General features: G+C 34.0%; 1 protein-coding gene across 7 annotated transcripts in view; it reads right to left on the reverse strand.

Annotated features, from left to right (window-relative positions):
• The window catches only part of SSBP2 (single stranded DNA binding protein 2), a 304,079-nt gene that overhangs the window by 199,425 nt on the left and 81,795 nt on the right, over positions 1 to 22,859 (reverse strand). For all 7 annotated transcript variants that reach the window (XM_036847746.1, XM_036847742.1, XM_036847745.1 and 4 more), the window contains 2 exons: positions 22,545 to 22,606; positions 11,214 to 11,298 (listed from right to left, as the gene is read on the reverse strand). In XM_036847746.1, coding sequence (XP_036703641.1) covers positions 11,214 to 11,298; positions 22,545 to 22,606 — 147 coding nt within the window. The remainder of the gene's footprint in view (positions 1 to 11,213; positions 11,299 to 22,544; positions 22,607 to 22,859) is intronic.

A 22,859-nucleotide genomic window follows, 5' to 3' on the forward strand; every position in this document is an offset into this window, starting at 1 on the left:
AAATTCCTAAAATAAGGGGAAAAAATCCTTCTGGCTCTTTTTTATTTCAAAGAAAATTACTGAGATAATTTTTTCCTGTTTCAATCTTATTACTTCAACTCCATGAAAATTTTTTTAAAAAGAAGAAGAAAGGGAAAGTATTTTAATCAAATAATCTAAGTGAGAAGCAAATCAGGTAGAGCACTGACAGGCAATCTCATATTTTATTTTATCTTTGTACAGAGTTGATGAACCATATTATATAAGTTACAGGTGTACAACTTGGCCATAAAAAAGAATGAAATTTTGCCATCTGCAACAACGTGGATGGACTTGGAGGGTATTATGTTAAGTGAAATAAGTCAGACAGAGAAAGACAAATACTTCATGATATCACATATGTGGAATCTAAAAAATAAGGCAATCTCGTATTTTAAATCAATAAAGTGAACAATTTACTAACACTGGAGTAGTTAGGAAGGTCCTCGCTAATGAGGCAGAATTTGACTTGTATCCTGAATGACAGGAGAGCTTGCAAAGGCAGAAGCAAGGGTAAGACGAAGGCCTACCTTTTCCCACTGATGGAAACTGTTAAAGTTGATTACTATTTAATAGAATTTAAATTTGGAAAAGGAGACTGAGAATTTATTCAGATAGTATCTGGAAAACTGATCTGAGCAAGTAGGTCCCTGAGCAAAGGCACCAATCATTTTTGTTCTAGAAATGAACATCTCTCAGATAAGACAGAGGAACTCAGTAGATGCTCCAACTGGATGCACAACTTTGACATAAGAAAATATAGGAGCTGGCTAAAGGCAACTGAAGGGAGCTAGTAATAAAAGGCAGAAAGCTTCCCTCACAGTAACACCTGATGTTAAACCTCATTAGCGCTGAAGAAACTAAGCCCAAACATTCATTAAGAACACAAAAGCTTAGTTACTCTCAAAGGTAGAATTAGCCTGAAAGTCCCAGCAAGTGGACAGGTGATGGAAAACTAAGCATTAAAAGGTAGTGGAAGAGCCAGGAGGAGAACCTTTGAGTGTCAGCTAGGAAAGTGCCCTCCTTATTTATTTTGCCCTCTCAGAGAGACCACTTGGAAAGTGAGAGGTTTCCAAGGATACCACGAGTTCTAAAGAACTGGGCAGTGGTGCCAGCTCAATCCTTTCTTGGTTTGAACTTGAAGAAGCGTGAGCTCTCATCCAGTCAAGAGAGGAGAATAATTCCCAAATAAGAAACTTAAAATACCCCTACGCACTTCACTCTCCCAACAACCCCTTGAAAAAAAAAAAAAAAAGAAAAAAATTAAAATAAATAAATAAATAATCAATCAGGAATGTGGACATGGAGGTAAAACCAGGGAAGTTCCATTTATATTTCAAATAAAAACCTGTGGAGATTCCTAAGTCTCTGCAAACTCCCAGTGTTTGTTTAGTTACTTCCTGTATGTCTCTGTAGCGAATGAAATGAAAATTCTAGACATAAAGAAAGGACTAGGCACTGTGGGAGAAAAAAAATTGACAAAGGAAAATGGGAAGAAAAAGTCAAAGGTTATAGTCATGGTTTGGAAAAGATAGAAGGGTATGCAGGTAGGTGGCCTGTGATGGAACAGGTCTCCAGATTTAAGTTACAGAAAGCTCCCAATGTTCTTTCACGAGGATACTCCAGGTTAGAGCAAAAAAGAAGTTAGTCTGGTTATGTGGTTACGTGTTGATGAAAGTGCATATAGAAATTATGCTCATAATTTCTAATACACATTAAATTAAGATATACTATTGTAAGCAATACAGAAGTAATTTTGTGATAGCTAAAAACATTCCATTTCCTTTCTGTATTTGGGCTTTTGTCCATACCATAATAAAAAGTTATAACTTCAGCTCTGAAATATTTTTCTTCATTTTCTCTTTTCATATCTCTCTAAAGGCTAACAAAGAAAGGATGATGATCAGGAAGAGGGATAAGATAAGGTGATAAACAGGATAAGGTAATAATCAAAGGAAAGCAAGAAGAAATATTGACTGGATCACATATAATGTTCCCATGGAAGTGGGGGCACATAGTTTAGAAACCACATGCCTGAAGAATGTACATTCTTTCATCAAATATTGAGTACCAATTAAGTACAAGCCGCTAGACTACCAAGTTGAACATGATGGATTTTTATAGTCTTCATGTATGCTCACCTCCTTTAGGTATGTGAATTTTTACACTGCTCTTTATTTAACAGGCAAGTCAATACATGCTTGCTAAAACAAAGTTTCAACAAAGAAGGAAGGCTAATATATTGAGATTTCCCTACCTATTAATCTAAGTTTCAAAAACTTCTGGAAGAAGCCATGGATCATTTAAGTCCACTTAGCTTTCCTACAAATTTGAATCTACTCTCCCCCCAATCCAATTCATGACTGCTTTCTAAAATAAAATTGTGGCCTATAAAAATCATTCAGGCATTGACATAGCTGGAGTCTCAAGTCTTGCTTCAAAAACCATAAACAGCTTTTGAATATCTTAGGAACTCAAGATAGTACCTTAACACCAAACACATTTTATTAGTTGCCCTAGGATACAGAGTTCACATTGGACGCATCCAGAAATAGTGAACAGATTCGGTAAATTTACTGGGATATGGAACACACCACTCATGCCATCTAAGCCAGACTAGCTAGTGTGATAAGTATTTACCTCTCATTGTATCATATTTTTCCCTATCTTAATGCTAGTCCCTTCCTTTCTATCACTCCTAAATGTATTTCTTTCCAAATTTCTATCCCCAGGCCTCTGTTCTTATTTTACCCCTATTCCCTCATTAATTTAACTCACTTTTATAGCTGAACTGTCTTTCCTCCTTCCAAATTCCAGATTTCTGCTAAAAGTATCACAAGTCTCAGTTCATTAGTCATGTTAACTACAAATTATTTTAAAAATTTCTCTCTTCCTCAGTGCTTACAACTAGACAATCCCATCTTTTTAATTCTTCATTTTCATTCTTAATTTTCCATTTCATTTGTCACCATGCTAATTCAAGGGCTTCTCAGCTCACATCAAGACTATTAGGATAGCCTCCTCACAGTCTTTATCTTTAGCCCTTTTCCCTTCTTCAGCTCCTCTTACACAATGCCCTCAGATTAATTGTCCTAAAACAGAATTCACTATTTTTTGAATATGCTTGAAAAAAAGACTCTCGAGTGCAGACAGAACAAAGCTTTCATCCAGTATAGTTGAAAAAGTACTCAATGAAAATTTGGAAAGCCTGAGTTTTCCAGGCTAAACCTCACTCAGTTTTTAAACAATGGCATATCATATCCTTCATGTCTCTGAGTACCAAGTTTCTTACCTAGTAAAATAACTAGGTCAGCCCAAATAAGCAGTTTTCAAACTTTTTAAAAGTTTTTGGATTGTTTTGGATTCTGACACTGTGAATATATAAAAGAGATTAAAAAAAAAAAAGAAGGTTGCTTATTCAAGAGTTTTACCAAGAACCCTTGGGAGAGAGTTCTTGAACCCTGCAGGGGTAGAAGGGAGACAGATGCAGAAATAGCTGTTGTAATGCTGTTGGAACATGATGAAGATGGGAACTGAGGTACCTGCACTGTGATCAGAGAGGAGAAGACACGTGTAAGAAATGTTTAGGCAATGGAATTGACTGGTTTTGATGACCACTTGGCGATAACAAGGGAGATTAAAAGAGGATTCATTTATGGCAGAGGTAACTCGTTAAATCGAGTTTCCATTTAATAAGAAAGAGAAAATAGAAGGAACTGGGAAAGAGTAAAAACTGAGCTGCTCTGGTTAAAAACAGAAGGAAGCCAAGGGCCTTCTGGTAGGATTCTCTCCCTCTCACTCCTAGGCACCATATGGGCCTTCCACTGCACCTCAAGATTCCAGGGAACTCAGCATGAAACCACTGAAAAGGATGATTTCACAGTTGCCTTACAGTTTTAAAATGCTACCATCTGTTAGCTAAGCATTGATCCTGTGTTTGATTTTTCTACTCTGGTCAAACAGCTCTTCTTACCATTCCTTAAACATAGTCTACATTGTTCCAACATCAGCCAGTTTTGAAAAATCTCCAAAGTAAATTCATGAATTTCATATCTCTAATAGAAAGTTAGAAATGCATGTTATTTTTGAAAGTATATTTCTGCTGTTTATGTTATGATGCTATTGACAACATAATCACAGGCAGTGCAACGTCTGCATCAAAAATAGTAAATTAAGGCCTTTCCATCTTCATCTTTCCACATTCACCAGAAATTAGACTTTAATAAAAATGAATACATCAGTGGGAGGAAAGGGGCTTAAGATGAAGTTCCATGAAAATACATACTTTGAAATATAAATAAGGTCAGACCTGTTCTGTTTCTTTATCTCTTTTCCATATTAGCTTCTTCATTTATTTCTTTATGAATTTCATAATGTCTATATAATGCAGTAAATTACTGTAAAAGATTTTTAAGTAAAGTAGAATTCTTTCACAATGCTTTGTAGTTTCCTTGATCGTCTCCCTTTATTCATGTTTCGCATCGAATGACTGAAATAACATATTCCCTACAAGAAATCTCAGGATCAAAAGAAATAGGGAAAATAGCTAAGAGTTATTAGCAGTACTTAGATGCCACCCAGAAGCCATCCTAGGCCGAAGGACAAGTTGATAAGACACACATCTCACAGGTAAAGTGGTGAATGTACTTGTTCAAATCAACACAACTTGCACAAAAACAAAACAAAATAAACAACTTACCTTACTCTATAAGGAATATAAGGTGGTTTACACTGTTTATATATGGCAAAAGAAATTAAATTGGATCCTACAGGAAATGAAAACAAGGGTAGAAATAATATGGCAGATAAGAATAAGGCGAAAAATGAATCTCATTACAGTGGTCCCTAGGTATCCACAGGGGAGTGGTTCCAGGATCCCCGCAGATAGCAAAATCCGCAGATGCTCAAGTCCCTCACATAAAATGGCATAGTACAGTTAGCTCTCTGTATCCACAGATGTGGAACCTGCAGATACGGAGAGCCAACTGTATGTCCCTACCTGTTGAGCTGAACAACAGCCTATACAGTACTGACTGACAAATGTTAATATATACCTACGATAGTTTTTATCATCTTAATGAATTTTAAATATAACTTTATTTGTTCCTAGCCTATTAAGAACTCTAGTTTACATAGACTGTTTAGGAGAATTATGGCCCAATGTGAAACTATTCATTCATTTGAGCATTTACTAATTATGTCTCTATATGCCAAAAATTAAATATATATCAAAAGTTATGTGTACTTACTCTCCATATTCTTACCTATCTCTTTCCATATTCTTACATATCTATAAATTTTGACTGGTCTAGCAATATAATGCTATCTCTACATGTACTTTACTATTTGATATTTCAGACTTCTTGAGGAAAGATCTCTTTTGCTAGATGATAAGCCCATAAGCATAGGGACTATATCTGTTTTGTTCACCACTACATTCCCTAGAGCCAGGCCTCCCAAGATAGAAAGCCTCTGCTACCTGCTTTGATTCACTTATGTCTTTACAAGTTGCTGTTTTATCTAAATTTGTTTAAAAATACAAAGTGAATAAAAGTAGTATTAAATTACCTTCCTGCAACTACATATTCAGTTATACTAAAATAAGAAATGATAAACACCTATTAGGTAATATTTTATTTAATCATTCATTTATGTAAACACCAAACATAATTTGAACATCTCATGTCAGGCACCCTGCCAGGTAAAGAGCATGAAAAAGATAAATAAGACAAAGTCTATTCCTTGAAGAAGCTCACAAATTATTAGCGAAAACATTCTATTACAAAAATCTAATATATAGGGATATGCAGGATATACATAGAGGATGTTACAGGATAATGGCAAAGAACGCACCTAACTCTGCAGTAGTTTCTACACAAGTATTGATATTTTCCTAAATAATATGTAATTATCTGTAAAAAAAATTCTTCATAACGTATGAATGAAAACATTCTTCTCATATTATTTTATTTACATAATATATGTGTATTTATATCATTTTTTAAAAAGCATCCCATCACTACAAACCTGTAACATAATCCTTTCCAAATGTTACAAACACTGTTTTAGGCAAGAATATAAAAACCAGCCACATGTTATCAACAATTATGACTCAAGCCTATCACTCTACCTGAACATCTGAATGATGTGAAACATTTCCAGCTTCCCAACTAACAGACTACTTCATTCTGTTAACATTTATTTAACATCTATTATTTGACAGACTCTGGGGAAGAACAGGTCTGATCTTCCCTGCTCTCAAGAGCTCACTGTAATAATGTTATTTCATTACCATCACACTGCTAAAGCAATAATTTATTTTGACTCTATCTTTGCTTTAGGACAATTAAGGAATCTTCTCTTCATACCAGAGAACTAAAATTATAATCACTGTATATGTTTTTCATTAAAAGTTTAGTAGTATATGTTGATATTTTTGCTAAATATTTTGGGAATAAATGAAATCAGAAATAAATTATTAAATAAAACAACTCATGTTAAGCTGTAACAGGAAAAAAATCCAGTAAACATTAACTAGCTCCACATAAAAGCATTGCCTGTGATTTCAGAGTAAAATAAAAACAACAGTAATAGGGAGAAAAGGAAAGCTAGTCCAATAAACTTTACAAGCTAGCAGGTATTATTTCTAATCACTTGAAATGGTTTACTTTTTAATGATAATATTGTAATATATAATAATAGTTTTATAATTTAGATGAACCTGGTTTTCACTCAGGATAAAAATAACAGGGCCAAGCTAGGTATCCCCCAGCCATATAGCAAAATAATTATCTTATAGTAAAATCTCTCTCTTTTCTTATAAAATAAATTCTTAATTACTAAATTTTCCTCCGTCATTCCTTATCTTATTCTCTACTCCCCTCTAGAAAATCAACAGGTAGACGTACTTCATAGAGTCTGTCATAGCAGAGAAGAAACAAACACAGATTTGTTTGGAGACCATCCCTAGATTTTCTGCCATCAGTTCTTAAGGATGAACCATAACAATGCCTGGAAACACATTAGAACTGACTGTGCATATTCTTTTTCTAAAGTTAATTATTGTAACTGTTTTAAAATCTTGTTATTTTAGAATAAAAAAATACAGAAAGCCATACAAAATAAATTTGCGGCATTATGAAATTTTATAAAGCAAACATATCATTATTGTAAAGTAACCACCACTGTGGTCAGGAAAAAAAGAACTTTGCCAGCCATCTCAGAAGCCACGGCCATGAGCCCCATCCCAATCATAACCTCTTCCTATCTCTCATAAGGAACCATTATCCTGACATGTACAGTAATCATTTCCTTGTGATTTTTTATAGCTTTGTCATCCAAAAATGCATCCCTACATACTATTAATTGCTGATTTCTAAAGGTATAATTATTTTACATTTGGTACTCCCTATGGATGTTAAATAGTTAATATATTTTAAAATATAAATGCAAAGATCAAAATCATCTTAAATGTTTCCTCTCTTTTTTTCTTTTTCTCACAATAAATATGAACAGGGTGATTTTTTGAGGAAAAAGATATTAATTAATGCTGCATCTATAATTATTTGGCAAATAAAATAATATGGTGACTAAAATCCATATTCCAAAAAGGCAATGATTAGAAAACAAACCAAAAAAAATTAAAAACCAAAAGCCAAAAATGTTTCTGGGATAATTATTACCAAAAAAGTTATTAGAAATTATAGAATGGCTCAAAATTACATCTATTCAGTTTATATATCTCTCTTTTAGTATGCGCATTTACCAAAAAAAGTCTTTCATGAGCAGTGCTAAATATGCTTATGAATATAACATGGTTACATGAAAACATATGACCACCTAAAATTTAAATTTTATTTTACTAAGATTTTTATTTTCTAATTTTAGAAGAAAGATTAGAACTCACTGTAAGGTGAAATTTAATCTGCTTTAAAGTAACTTTCCTGTATATAAAGTTAACTACAGATATTTGGAAAATACAGAACTATATAGATAAAAATAAAATCATGCATAATCCCAGTATCAAAAGACAATCACTTTTAACATTTTAGCCTATTTTTTAATTAAAAGGATTATTCATAATTTACCTCATTATGCCTCCACTATTTCTTTTTTAAATAAATGGTTCTGAAGAACTTAGGGGCAGGACAGGAATAAAGACGCAGACGTAGAGAATAGACTTGAGGACACGGGGAGGGGGAAGGGTAAGCTGGGACGAAGTGAGAGAGTGGCATGGACATATATACACTACCAAATGTAAAACAGATAGCTAGTGGGAAGCAGCCGCATAGCACAGGGAGATCAGCTCGGTGCTTTGTGACCACCTAGAGGGGTGGGATAGGGAGGGTGGGAGGGAGGTGCAAGAGGGAAGAGATATGGGAACATATGTATATGTATAGCTGATTCACTTTGTTATAAAGCAGAAACTAACAAACCATTGTAAAGCAATTATACTCCAATAAAGGTATTTAAAAATGTATACATATATATATATATGTATAACTGAATCACTTTGCTCTATAGCAGAAATTAACACATTGCACATCAACTATACTTCAATAAAATAAATTTTAAAAAATAAAATAAAGAAAAAAAAGTAGTTTATCTTTCATTATCCATTCAATCTCATAGATAAGTGAAGACTAGAAAATAATGAGACTACTTTTTAAACATATCAGAATTTATGCATGCAAGTATTTTTTTACTCTGAAGATGCAGCTAATAAAGAAAATATTTTTCAGAATGCTTCCTTGAGAACTACCTTGAAATTCACTAGGTATACATACTAATCACTATCTTAGAAATGGTTCCCAATGGACTCTAATATAGCAATATTACATGACAGAATTTTACCAAACTTATTGTTTGTTCCTGTTTCCTATTTTCTTCCCTGAATCTTTCAAACTTCTATATCTACACATTAAACATGAATTATGTTGATCATTTTTAGAAACTGTCTACTATTAAGAATTCAGGAAATCCTACCCATGAAAATTACCATAAAAGTTTGCTACAGAAAACAAATGCATTTCTAAAAATCCAATTGCAATATAAGATTCTGTAAGTCAAACTCTTATCTTTTCAGGAACCTCCATTTGAAAAAATTTAGAGATGTATTACCATTAAAAATAGATTGACTTAAAGGTATAATAAAAATGCCACCTAAGAAATCAAATCTCTTAAAACTAATATTTAAGATAAAATTATGAAACATCTGATAAAACATGTGCTAATTCATAACAAATTGTAAAATCCAAATACTGACTTTTTTCTAAACTACATTTTCTTAGGACCAAATTACATTTTAAGGGGTTATTCTTCCTATAAAATCTAATTTCACTCCTACCTCTGGTCAATGCTCATTTTCAAAAACCTTGAAATATTTAAGAGGGTTTCTAAAGCTAATTAAGTGTGAGTACTCTCTGAAATACCGAAAGCACCTTATGGATGCACAATGATTACGATTACGATGATGATGACGGCTATGACAACAATGATGATTTATCTATGCTTCTAAGAAGGAGATACTAAATTAGTTCAGTGTTCCCTATAAGATCTCCATGGTGAACAGAAGGCTGCATCTTTCTATACTATGGAATTTTGAAAAAGTACTTATATAATTAATTTCTTAAGATGTAGATCCACAAACATTGTACGTCCTTTACAGCAGACCACTGATACTATCTAATGCCATCTAGTTGTCAAAATTAGTGGTTATTTTAAAAACTTTTCCCATTACTGGCAGGCCAAACCTAGGCACGTCTTTCTTGATGTAAGAGACGGATGAGATGAGTATCTCACTCTAGCCAGAATCCTTACACTCTTCACGGTTGGGTCTCTGCTTTACTTTACAGCCATTACCCAAAGGTGAAAAAGAAGGAGATTGTTCAAATAAATGCCGTGTCCTGGGCCCTGCCTTATCTGCCTTTTCTGTACTTTTTCTTTATATGCAGCAGCATCCCTTTCACTCACCTTGTCCCCAAGAGCTAGTGTTTAGCACATAGCAAGCTTTATGAGTACAATCAATATCTGATGAAGTAATCACAAGCAGTCTCACTTTAATCAGTTTCGTATACGTTTAAAGTATTACACAGTCCCTGCAAGATGCCCAAGATTTTCACTTCTCTTAAGTCTGCATACTCTTCCTTGTGCTGTGTTTGGGGTTATAATTCTTCTGGCTAGTTCCACTCTTCAGACTAAGGCTGAGGTATTTCCTTTGGAAGAACAAGTTCTTTTTCCCTTTTGAGCCACGGTTCTGGTTTTAAAGGCTGTTTACACAGAATGATGCCTCCCTTCTACCAACTAAACATGTATCCCTCTGGTAAAGTTTCAGGTACTTAAAATCGATATTTCCTCAGGCTCCAGGCCCAACTCCACTTGTTCCACACCAAGGAAACTGGTTTTCCTCCACCCCAAACTCAATCTGCATGTCTTTTATGGTCAGTTCTGCAAACACAGTGTTTTCCCAGACCCTTCAAAACACAGTCTCCTCATTCTTAAATGTTATTTTTCCCTAAAGAAAACCTACTCCCCCCCAACTTTTTTTTTTTTTTTACAATTCTACTTCCTGATGCCATCAACTCTCTAAAATCACATTTACAGTTCTTCTAAAAAAATACATCACCTAGCCAAGGATAGGCCACTGCTCTTCCTTAAGAATTAAAAAAAAAATTCACATTTTCATTTTTGCCCAGACTCTTTTGCTCTCTTATCTTGTATTTCCTTTAATTTACAATAAATTTATTTATGGAACTGAATTCAGTGAAGGGGATATTTAGCCTTATGATGTGTAACTAAAAGCTGCAAAAGAGAATAATGTAATATTTCTATGTATTTTTAAAATGCTATATGCAGAAGAGGAACTTTTCACTTATAGAATTCTTATGATGAATTTTGTGGAATAATTACTACTTAATTTTTATAAATCTGCAACTTCACAAATCAGGCACACTTAAAGATAAGAAACACCTTTAACATCCTGGAGTTAGGACTACTCTCTTATCCTAAGTTTCTTCAACAAGACTCACAAACCCGTTTGTATTTCACTTTTAAAGTGATGAGCCTACTTCCCAAGACAAAAAGAATAATTTCTTAAGTACCAAAGGGAAAACATGGATGGTCCAATGCATTTTTCAAGAACAGTGGTTAAGAAGAAAACTGACAATATAACTTAGTAAAATTATATAGTAACTTACATAATCATGGAAGGCTTTTGCTTCACTTGAATGTTCACATGTTTCCCGTCTTTCTGGAGCTGCACAGTAGAGATCCCAAAATACACTAAAAAAGTAATTATGGTAACATTAAGAAAATCATATAATGTCAAATGAGAGATCACAATTCCAAAAATTAGAAGACAAATGTTCTTTACACAAAATGTGTTTTCTTCTTCAGGACAAATATTTATTTGAAAGATTTAAATACAGACAAGGCTCGTCATGTAATAATAGGGTATAACCTAGCCATTGTTTAGAAATGCTAAGGTTTTTCCAAAATGAAAATTTAATTTAAAAAAATTTAGACTGTCATTCTTAACTGTCTATTTACATGACTTAAACACATGATTGAAATAATTATAATACTTTCCACAACTTCCCCATGAAGAATGAAAAGGTTTTAAAAATACCAAGTTAATCATTAAGGAATTAAAGTAACTTTACTTATAAAAGTGGAATTAATTTTTTCAAGATAATTTTGTTGTCCAATCCCCAGGCCGATACCCTATCCTGACCGTTAAGTCACACCTGTCAAATAAATATATTTTCTTAAAATATCCTCTGGTTTTCCCTTGTAATTACAAAGACAGGTTAGTAATTTTGAAAATTAAAAAATTCACACTAACTTTCTTTTTTTCTTCCTACTCAAGAACAATGGGAAAAAGCAAGACGGAACTGGTTGAGAAAAAATAATTATACTGCTTACAAAACATGTGGCCCCAGTCATCCTCCCATTTATAAAATTAACAATGAACAAGAGCATGGGATTAAAAATCAGGAAAGCAAATGGCTGAAAGTACTGGCAATAAACAAAGGTAATTTTACTGATCAACAAGTATTTTTTATTATACATTTCCCACTCTATAGAATTGGAAAGTAGGCTAAGCCAAATGGTTAACAGCACAAGTTTTGGAATAGGACATATTTGAGACAAAAGCTGGCCCTGCCGTTTACTAGCTCTTTTTTTTTTTAAATCTTTATTGGAGTATAATTGCTTCACAATGTTGTGTTAAGTTTCTGCTGTACAACAAAGTGAATCAGCTATATGTATACATATATCCCCATAATTCCCTCCCTCTTGAGACTCCCGCCCACTACTAGCTCAATTTGTTTAAACAGATAGGAATTTCCTCCTCTATACAATGGGGTTGCTGAGAAAATTAAATTATACAAAATAAACACAGGGTCTTATAGTAAGCGTATTATTAATAATATCATCAACACTATAATTAGCTTGCACAAAAGCTTAAAATGTATACATATTGTTAAGGCAGGTCATTCGGCTGAGGGCACAGTTAACAATGGTACAATAAAACTTGGTAAATCAAACTGGTCCCTTTGTTTTGACCCTTGAAGTCTCTCTCCTGGGTCTCTCTCCTCAGTTAGGATAAAACATTCTGTATGCCTTATAACACAATTAATTCAGTAAAAATAAGATTACCCTTAGAGGTGAAAAATATGAAAGATTAAGTACTGGCATTTATTTCCTTTTAAATTTCTACAATAAGCAAGAAATACAAAGCAAACAATAAAGACCAAATTAATTTAAATAAACTTCAATTCCTTTAGGAGAGTGAAAGCAGTTAAAAGTTGTATCTGACCTCCCTCTATTCCTTTTGGGACAAAAAGTATAAGAATTATACACAGACAAGGATACAGCTTAAAGTTTTCCACCTGGATCAGGTGTGTTATGAATTACAGTATATTGCAATTATTCTCATTTTCATGTTCTTAAGGAACTTCAATGCTCTTAAAACCAAAATTTTATAATGGTTGTCTTTAAATGGTGTTTAGTTTAATCACAGAATATTATATGCAATATTATGACAACGTTTCTCTTTACGGATTTAATAGGAGGTCAAAAATTTGCAAGAGTCAGATTAAGGATAATAAACCAAATTACTAAAGCAGATAACTTTATATATGGTATTTCTAACAATCCTACATTACCTATACATTTTTTCCTTGAATAAAGGTAAAGAAATATATCCTTTTAAACTCATTTATCCAAGGGAGAAATACATAGTTCTACAATAATAGAGACATCAATACTCTACTCTCAATAACAGAACAAGCAGACAGAACACAAGCAAGGAAATAAAGGGCTTAAATGGCACAATAAACCAACTACATCTAATAGACATACACAGAACACTCTAACCAACAAAAAGCATACACGTTCTTCTAAAGTTCACATGGGACAATTTCCCAGGATAGATCACATGTTAGGGCACAAATTAAGTCTCAATAGACTTAAAAAGATAGATATCATACAAGGTATGTTCTCTGACCACAATGGGATAAAGTTAGAAATCAATAACAGAAGGAAAATGGAAAAATTCACAAATTTGTGGAAATTAAACAACACACTCCCATGGGTCAAAGAAGAAATCAGAAGGAAAGAAGCTAGCAGAAGGAAATAATAAAGATTAAAGCAGAGATAAATGAAATAAAGAATTAAAAAAAAGAAAATTATTAAACCAAAAGCTGGTTCTTTGAAAAGATCAACGAACTTGACAAACCATTAGCTAACAGACTAAGAAAAAAGAAAGAAGACTCTAATTATTAAAGATTCCACAAAAAACTGTTAGAACTAATAAATGAATTCAGTAAAGTTGCAGGATAAAAAAATCAATATACAAAAGTCTGTTGTAATTTGTGATGTTTGTTTTTGTGAATCTACACTAACAATTAACTATTAGATATAGAAATTAAGAAACAAACCCATTTACAAATACATCCAAAAGAAAAAAATACCTAGGAATATATTTAGCCATGGAGGTGAAAGAGCGATACATTGAAAACTATAAGACATTGATGAAAGAAATTGAAGAAGAAATTAAAAAAATAGAAAGATATTCCATGCCACGGATTGGAAGAATTAATATTGTTAAAATGTCCACACTACCCAAAGCAATCTACAGATTCAATTCAATCCCTATCAAAATTCCAACGGCATTTTTCACAGGAAAAATAACCTTAAACTTTGTATGGAACCACAAAAGACCCTGAATAGCTGAAGCAATCTTGAGAAAGAATAATAAAGCTGGAGACTTCCCAATTTCAAACTATACTATAAAGTTATAGTAATCAACAAATACAGACTTCCTCCCTCTACAACCTGACATGCTGGAGGCCCAGGAGCTTTTCAATTTCTGTAATCCAAAGCTTGAATCCAAAATACTATCCTTGAAATGTGGTGGATTGATATTCATGAATAATGTTTTAGATTTACAGTCTCTTTATTCCTAAGCAGAAACAAGTGAAAAATCTCTATTTTACAAATGAAGAAGATAGAGACTAAATACAGAGAAGCAAAACTTGCACAGTATTGAAATCTTTGTTCTTGTATCATTTATTATTATTAAAAATTTCCCCACCTAAGTTAAAAGAAAACACAGGATTCCCAGGTTGAGGATCTCATCCAAATACTTTTTCCTTCTATCCTGAGGATGAGAGTCAAAGTGACTAGCTAGCTTTCAATATCTCTAGGGAACATAGAAAGCAAAATGGTTGTCAGAGAAGTCCACGAGGGTGGGTAAACATGCCAGATGTGTCCCAGAAGATGGGATGCTAACGTAATTATATAACCTTCATGCCACTGGCAAGATCTAGAATTCCATGAAAATAAAAATTAAAAGAAGAAGCAAAAAAAAACCCTGGGGAAGACATTTTTTTCTGAGGATCAAGTCATGTTATTATAAGTTCAAGTCTTAAAATAACTAAGGAAGTTATTTCTTGTTGACTGTCCCAAAAATACATTATCAATTAATGTTAGTTACTCTTAACCTATATTGAAGAAAACTGTCCATTCGTAACACTACAGAGGGTAGTGAAATGTACATGTACCTGCTCATCACCTTAGAACTTCCACATACATGTACTTGTATCATTCCTTAGCACTGCTTAATACTTTCTAAAATGTAAGCATTAAATTTTGCCCCACTATCATAAAATTCTCACATAATCCTGGATTAGTAACAAATTCATATTTTAAAGTATCATCAAAATAGCTTACATTTAATAAGTATGTGCTAAATTCAAGCATCATATACTAAACATTTTTCATCATTTAATCCTCCTATTATTTTCCCATTTTATAGATAAGGGAACTGAGGCTTCGAAAGGTTAAATAATTTACCTAAGGGCCACACAAGTGGCACACAAGTGGCCACACAAGTGCCACACAAATGGCAGAGCTGGGCTTGAACTTTTTATCTTACATTGTTTTGCCTCTAATGTGCGTGTGGTATTAAAAATTCTTATTTCAAAGATGCCTTATATTCTGATGATGGGCAGGTTTATACAGCTCTGGCAGTGTGAGCACCATCAGCTGTTCCAAGAGTGTGGTAGATAGAGACCTGTCCTGGATAAGACAGCAAACACTTTGTTACCCTACCTTCTACCTTGTACTCCAACTCATTTCCTGAGTAACCTAGGGCAACCACCTCCTCACCCTACACAAGCCGCCAGTGATCCATGGATGTCTCAAGACAGACTGGACTCAGAAAAGACAACTTTCCTGAGTCATTTATATCTACTGTCTGGAATTAGCCACTCATGATGCTCAAAAGGGGGCTGTAATTAGTGTCTTATTAATAGTGGGCCACTAAATTCTGCTCCCTATTTAAGAAATAATATCTGTTACTGAGATGAGTACTGGTTACAATTCAGAAAACTTTAATTCTGAGTTTGATCTTGAGCAAATACTTTTGTTCCGTAGTTTTTTTATGTAAAGAGAAAATATCTGTTATGTATTTTACAGACTTTTGTGCAGATACAAAGATGATTTACACTAAAGTACTTTTAAAATAAGTATAAAGGTATTAAAAGTATTCTAGAAAAGTCTCATAGAGTTATTATGGCCAGAAAGTTTTCTTATTTAGTAAAATTTGCCTCAATTTCCTTTCTAATCCTTTGCATTTAATGGAAGATTCCGTCAGTTTTTTTTTTTACAATGTCTTCTCCCCACCAAATCTTCCTCTGTATTCCACATTCCTTTCCTACTCTCCCAGACACATTTCGCTTCTCCCCTATAGCCTGACCACCTGTGTTCTTTGCTTTCTCTCTTGCTAATACTATTTATTCCCTTATCACTGTGATTATACTCTTCTTCTGTCCTAGTTGTTGCCTACATTGTCTTATATTGATGTTTAGTTTAACTTAATTCAAGTAAATAATTAGCTACGCAATGCCTATTACAGGCAAGAACTAATGAGTAAGAACTAGTCTGCCAATTACAAATATTATACCATTCTAGTAAGCCTGCTGACTAATTCCAGTGCTATTATTTTCACATAAGTATTTGGTTATTCTTAGCTATACCTGATGTCATCGTTAGATTCTAAAATCATTAGAATGCTAGCGTGCTACAAGATTTGACTTTCCACTGCCAAGTGGCAGAAACTGGATTATCATGATAATCTTAGTTATTAGTTTATTTTCTCTGCAATGTTATACATATTTAATTACAGGATATAAATACATAAGCCCAAAGTTACTTCAAAAGGTGTTTTACATATAATATTAAATAAAAATGAGTCACAGTTTCTGCCATGAAAACTTTAAATAGGAAGTTTCAAAAAGTGTGTATTTTTGAATTACACAAATCTAAAAGGACATTAATTTCAGAGGAAAGAAGTTTCTTGCCATTTGTATTTCTGAAATTCATGGAAGAGAGTTGGGAACTTTAAATTAAAGCATACTAAGAGGAAATATGCTTTCAAGAGGGATTTGATCAAGGTAAATGCAATGAACACAGGAGGGAGGCCTAAGAAATATGACAGCACTGGGGCATGGTGCAAACTGGGAAAGAAGAAAAGAAATGATAAGGGAAATCATATCAAAAACAAGAAAAACAGTTCCAGAAAGTAAAATCAAACACTTTCCTCTATCCCATACTAAAAGGAGAAATTCCCCTCCTCCTCTCTCTCCAAGGCCTTTGCCCCTCATCTCTCCTGTAGTTTATTCTGCATTTTTGTGCATGTTTATTGCTCTTTCATGCATCTTCAACCTCTCCTACTCTTTTCACCTCAATCTATACACATGCTCAAATCTATTCAATTTTAGAAATAAAAATGTTAGGTCCTGTTCCATTGTTAATCCTGAAACTACTACACACATCACCACACACTTCAACTACTCTCCATAAACCTGGAGCTGGAAAAATGAAATATAACAGCCTTCTAAATTTCACTTTCACTACTCCACTGAAACTGTTCTCCCCAAGACCACCAAAGTTCACTTTACTTCCCGATTCAGGAAAATACTTGTTGTTGTTGTTTTTTACTTTTACCTGCTGCAGATTTAATCTCTCCTTTGAATGCCTTTCCTGGTTCCCATACATTATTCTTTCCTGATTACCCTCCTTCCTCTCTAAGTATTTTGTTTTGAGGCTCCTCTTTATCCACCTACACTTAAAGGTTGACTTTGCCCAGAGTCCCAACCCCAGGCCCTGCTCTTACTTGTTACACTGGCAGTTTCACCCATGAACACTCTTCCCTACAGTATAGTCTATGCTGATAATTCCCAAACCATTATGGGCCTGTCTCAGACCTACAGATCCAGATCTCTAACTGTATAGGGCATCTCTCTCTGAATGTGACACAGGCATCTCAAAATTTAATCTGTCCGAGCTAAATCATGGTCTTTTTCCCAAAGCCTGTTGCTCTCTCTATACTCCCTCACTCAATCAATGGCATCAGTGTTCATCCCACCATCCAAATCTAAAACTTGGCAACTTCTTCATTCACCTCCAATCTATTCCACTCAGTGTTCACTATCTGGGGTCCATCACCTAATAACCTTTCAACTGGACAATAACAACTGCCCTGTAAACTAGACTCTGCCTCTGCTCTCAATCCTCTTCAATCCATGTCTATGGTAATGCCAGGTATCTAAAAGCACAAAGCTAATCATGTCATATACCTTGTTTAAGATCTTTGAGTTCTAGTCCAAAGTCCTTGATGCACTCCAGGACTTCATAGTCTGACCCCTGCCTTTGTTTCTAGCCTTATATTCTATCACTTCATAGTACTGCATCTACAATTCAACTGATCCAAGAGACCTGCCTTTCCTTGAATGCATAAGGATCACTTTTAAGATTTCATGCTAACTATTCCTTGCCCAAAATACCATTTTCTCACTCAACTTTCAAATCAGCTCAGATTCACTTTCCCTGTGTAGCCTTTCCTACCTCTTCCAAGCTGATGTAAGTATTCCTCCTGTATTGCTATTATAACCAGTACATACCTCAGTTATAATACTACTAATTGTTTATCTCCCCTACTACTTATTCCCTTGAAGGCAGCATAATTTTGCACAGTAAATATTTGGTGAAAAGGCTTAAACAACAGGAAAACTCCACTTACAAATATTCTATAAAAGATAGAAGTGAGAAGAAGTCATAAAAATGCAACTGGTCCATCCAACAGGGACTTTTAGTATAACCAAATGAGCAAGCAGTAAGTTCTCAAAGAATACACGTTATCCTAATCATCTGGACCTCAATAGCAGCAACAGCTTTCCCAGTCAGGAAAAAAAAAAAAAAAAAAAAAAGATAACCTGAAAAAAGGCAGTTCTGAATCCCTAACCTAGGGCACAGATTATGAAGCCCAGCTCTAAAGAGTTAAGGATAAAAAGGTCAGGCATCTCAATATTGTCAAGATGTCAGTTCTTCCAAACTTGATCTATAGATTCAATGCAATCCCAATCAAAATCCCAACAAGTTATTTCATGGATATTGACAAACTGATTCTAAAGTTTATAAAGGAAAAAGACCCAGAATAGCCAACACAATAATAAAGAAGAACAGAAATGGAAGACTGATACTACCCAACTTTAAGACTTATTATAAAGCTACAGTAATCAAGACAGTGTGATATTGGTAAAGAACAGATAATACATCAATGGGACAGAAAAGAGAGCCCACAAATAGTCCCATATAAATATAGTCAACTGATCTCTGACAAAGGAATAAAGGCAATACAATGGAGCAAAGATAGTCATTTCAACAAATGATACTGCAACAACTAGACAACACCCCATGCAAAAAAAAAAAAAAAAAAGAATCTAGACACTAGAAATCCTTCACAAAAATTAACTCAAAATGGATCACAGACCTAGATGTAAGGTATAAAACAATAAAACTCCTAGAAGTTAACTTACAAGAAAACCAAGATAACCTTGAGTATTGCAATGACTTTTTAGGTATAACGTTAAAGGCACAATACATAAAAGAAATAATTGATAAACTAGATTTTGTTAAAATTAAAAACTTCTGTTCTGCAAAGGGCAATGTCAAGATAATGAGAAGACGAGCCACAGACTGGGAGAAAATATATGCAAAACACACATCTGATAAAAGACTGTTATTCAAAATACATAAAGAACTTTTAAAACTCAACAATAAGAAAAAAAACAACTCAATTAAAAAATGGGCCAAAGACCTTAACAGATACCTCACCAAAAAAGATACACAGATGACAAATAAGCATATGAAAAGATGCTCCACGTCGTTGTATGTCATCACGGAAATGCAAATTAATACAATGAGATACCACTACACACCTATTAGAATTGCCAAAATCTGGAACACTGATAGCAACAAATGCTAGCCAGGATGTGGAGCAACAGAAACTCTCATTTGTTGCTGGTGGGAATGAAAAATGGTACAACCAGTCTAGAAGACAGTCTGGCAGCTTCTTACAAAACTAAACATATTCTTAGCATATGATCCAGCAATTACACTCTTTGGTATATACCCAAAGGAACTAAAAATGTATGACTACATAAAAACCTACACATGGATGTTTATAACAGCTTTTTTTATAATTGCCAAGCTTGGAAGCAACCAAGATGTCCTTCAGTAGGTGAATGAATAATTAAACCATGGTACATCCAGACAATGGAATATTATTCAGAACTAAAAGAAAAGAGCTATCAAGCCATGGAAAGGCATGGAGAAACTTTAAATGCATATAACTTAGGACAGTGAAAATACTCTGTATATTACTATAATTGTGGATACATGTCATTATACATTTGTTCAAACCCATAGAATGTACAACACCAAAAATGAACTGTAATGCAAATTATGGACTTTGAGTAATTTAGTGTGTTAAAGTAGGTTCATCAATTACAACAATGTACCACTCTGGTGGGGAATGTTGATAATGGGAAGGCTATATATGTGTGGAAGCAGGAGGTATAAGGAAAGTCTCTACCTTCCCCTCAATTTTGTTGTGAACCTACTGAACACTACTCTAAAAGATAAATAAAGTCTTAATTAAAAAAAATAAAATAAAAGGGACCTCTGAAACAGCTGGAAAAAAAAGTCAGGCCTCTGCTGGATTTAAGGCCCACAGTCATGGCTGGCTACACACAATGATCAGGAAAGCTTAGGATCTGGGCAGTTTCCTGGAAGAGGGGATCCACAGCCTTTCATCAGTTCTCAGAACATTAAAAACACTGAAAATAATGTACCTTTTGCATGTGCTAGATTTAAATTAAAATAAATATGGTCTAAAAATATTTATGCTCATTATTTACAATTTCTTTGATATCTCTAAGTAAGTAAAAATTTCTTAAAATACCAAAACCACAGAGGAAGAGCTCCCCTGAATCTAAGAGCCATAGAAAAAGGAAGGGCAATAGCAGATTTAAGAGCTATACCTTCTGATAGCAAAGACCAAAAAAACTCAAGTCTGATGGAAGCAAAAAGCCAAAGTATTCAGTGAGTTTTTATCAACCATTTACAGTACGAGGATAGGTTAAATTCATGAGGAAGGGAGTAAAACAGAAATAGGTGCAAGAAATAGAATTAATTCTATAATGAAAAACTTAAAATCCTCATTTTGTTAACCCACTAATCCAATAGGGACAGACTTCTAAAGTGGTTTCGTGTGCCACTTTGCAGACCTAATAGGAAACATACAAAATATAAGGGTGTCAACAAGTGGGAAACTCAACTACATTCAGCAAATAATTAAGCATTTCTAGTCTAGATCTAGATATCATAAATACAGACTATGTAAAATGAAAAACTGACTTTTATAACACTATATGTTACAAGAGGTCAGTCTTAAACCCCAGGAAAACAGCACAATGACAGTGCTTAACTGCAGTGAACCGTTGTTCCAAATAAAGGAACAACTCTGAACCAAAGGACTGCACCTGTTCCTGCCATACGTATGTGAGACAAACAAGGGAAACCCACAACCACAACTGACCAAGTGTGGTTCTATTCACCATGGAACTTCTAGTAAAGCACGTTTTCAGGGGAGAGATTAAAAAGATGATGGCATGAAGTAACGGACCAAGGAAACCATGTGTACGGCACTAGAAGAGAGCTTTTGTTTTTTCTTTTGAATAAGATGTTGAGAGATAAATGTATAAAGTACTGAACAGGAAATGCTCCTAACTGAAGAAGTTTTTTAAAAATAAAAGAAAAAGAAAAGCCTAGCTTGCCCATTTGAATACCTAGACTAACAATTACTGCTGCAGAAAAGTCACATACCTGGGCATACTTGTACCACAATAAAATTTATAAGTTCTGATATCAACTGGGCCTTTAATACTGACTGACCATCTTTGTGTACATTCCTAGTCAGTTCTAGCTCTGAGTCTATACAGAATTATTTCAAACTTTTTTGGACTATTCTCTCTCCTAAAAATTTACCACCATCACCACCACTACCTTCAGTAACCTCGGGTTTAGATGAGGTCACATGGGTGGGGCCCTCATGTGCAATTAGTGCCCTTATAAAAAGAGACACCAGAAGGCTAGTTTGTTAGCTAGCACGTGCTTGGTCTCTCTCTCTCATTCTCTGTTATGTGCTCGCTCTCTCTTTCCCTCTCTCTCTCTCTGCCATGTGAGGACACAGTAAGAAGGCAGCCATCTACAAGCCAGGAAGAGAGTTCTCACCAGAAACAGACCATGCTCAGCAGCTTGATCTTGGATTTCTAGCCTCCAAAACTGTGTGAAAATAAATTTCTGTTGTTTAAGCCACCCAGTCTATGGTATTTTATTACGGTAGCCAAAGCTGACTAATACAATATCATACTTATAGCTGGAGATTCCACACACTGGTCACAATTCCAGCTTGATTTAATAGAAGTATCTTTAAGTTAAATAACATTAATGCTGGTTTTGAGTTTATTTGTTTTTTATTTTTCTAAGTGCTACCTTTCAGGAAATAATTGTAGAAAATGAAAAAGTATAAATGAGAGGCATGAAATCATAAACAGGTACAGTGAAGGCCTACTGAAATGCATCATCAATCTAGTGAAAATGGAATTAAAGATACTTACCACCACCAAGAATGTAAGAATCCTGGTGGTTCCCCCAATGTGATGTTTTTTTCCCATCTTATCTAAAATGAATAAAAGAGATATTAAATACTTTCCTAATAATACTTTTCTTACACATATTATAAAGCAATATTTTTCCATTTAAAATATTATGATAATATATAAGATTTTCATGTTATTCTTTACTCAAGTTTTAAAAATACTCATTTTATATTGTGATTTCCTGACTGGATAGTTTGAGAGAAGATGCCACCATTATTTTCCTGAATTTGCTTCCCACTGTGCCATAATTTCAGAAGATATTTCAAGATCTTA

This window comes from Balaenoptera musculus, chromosome 3, assembly GCF_009873245.2.
Source record: "Balaenoptera musculus isolate JJ_BM4_2016_0621 chromosome 3, mBalMus1.pri.v3, whole genome shotgun sequence".
NCBI lineage: Eukaryota > Metazoa > Chordata > Mammalia > Artiodactyla > Balaenopteridae > Balaenoptera > Balaenoptera musculus.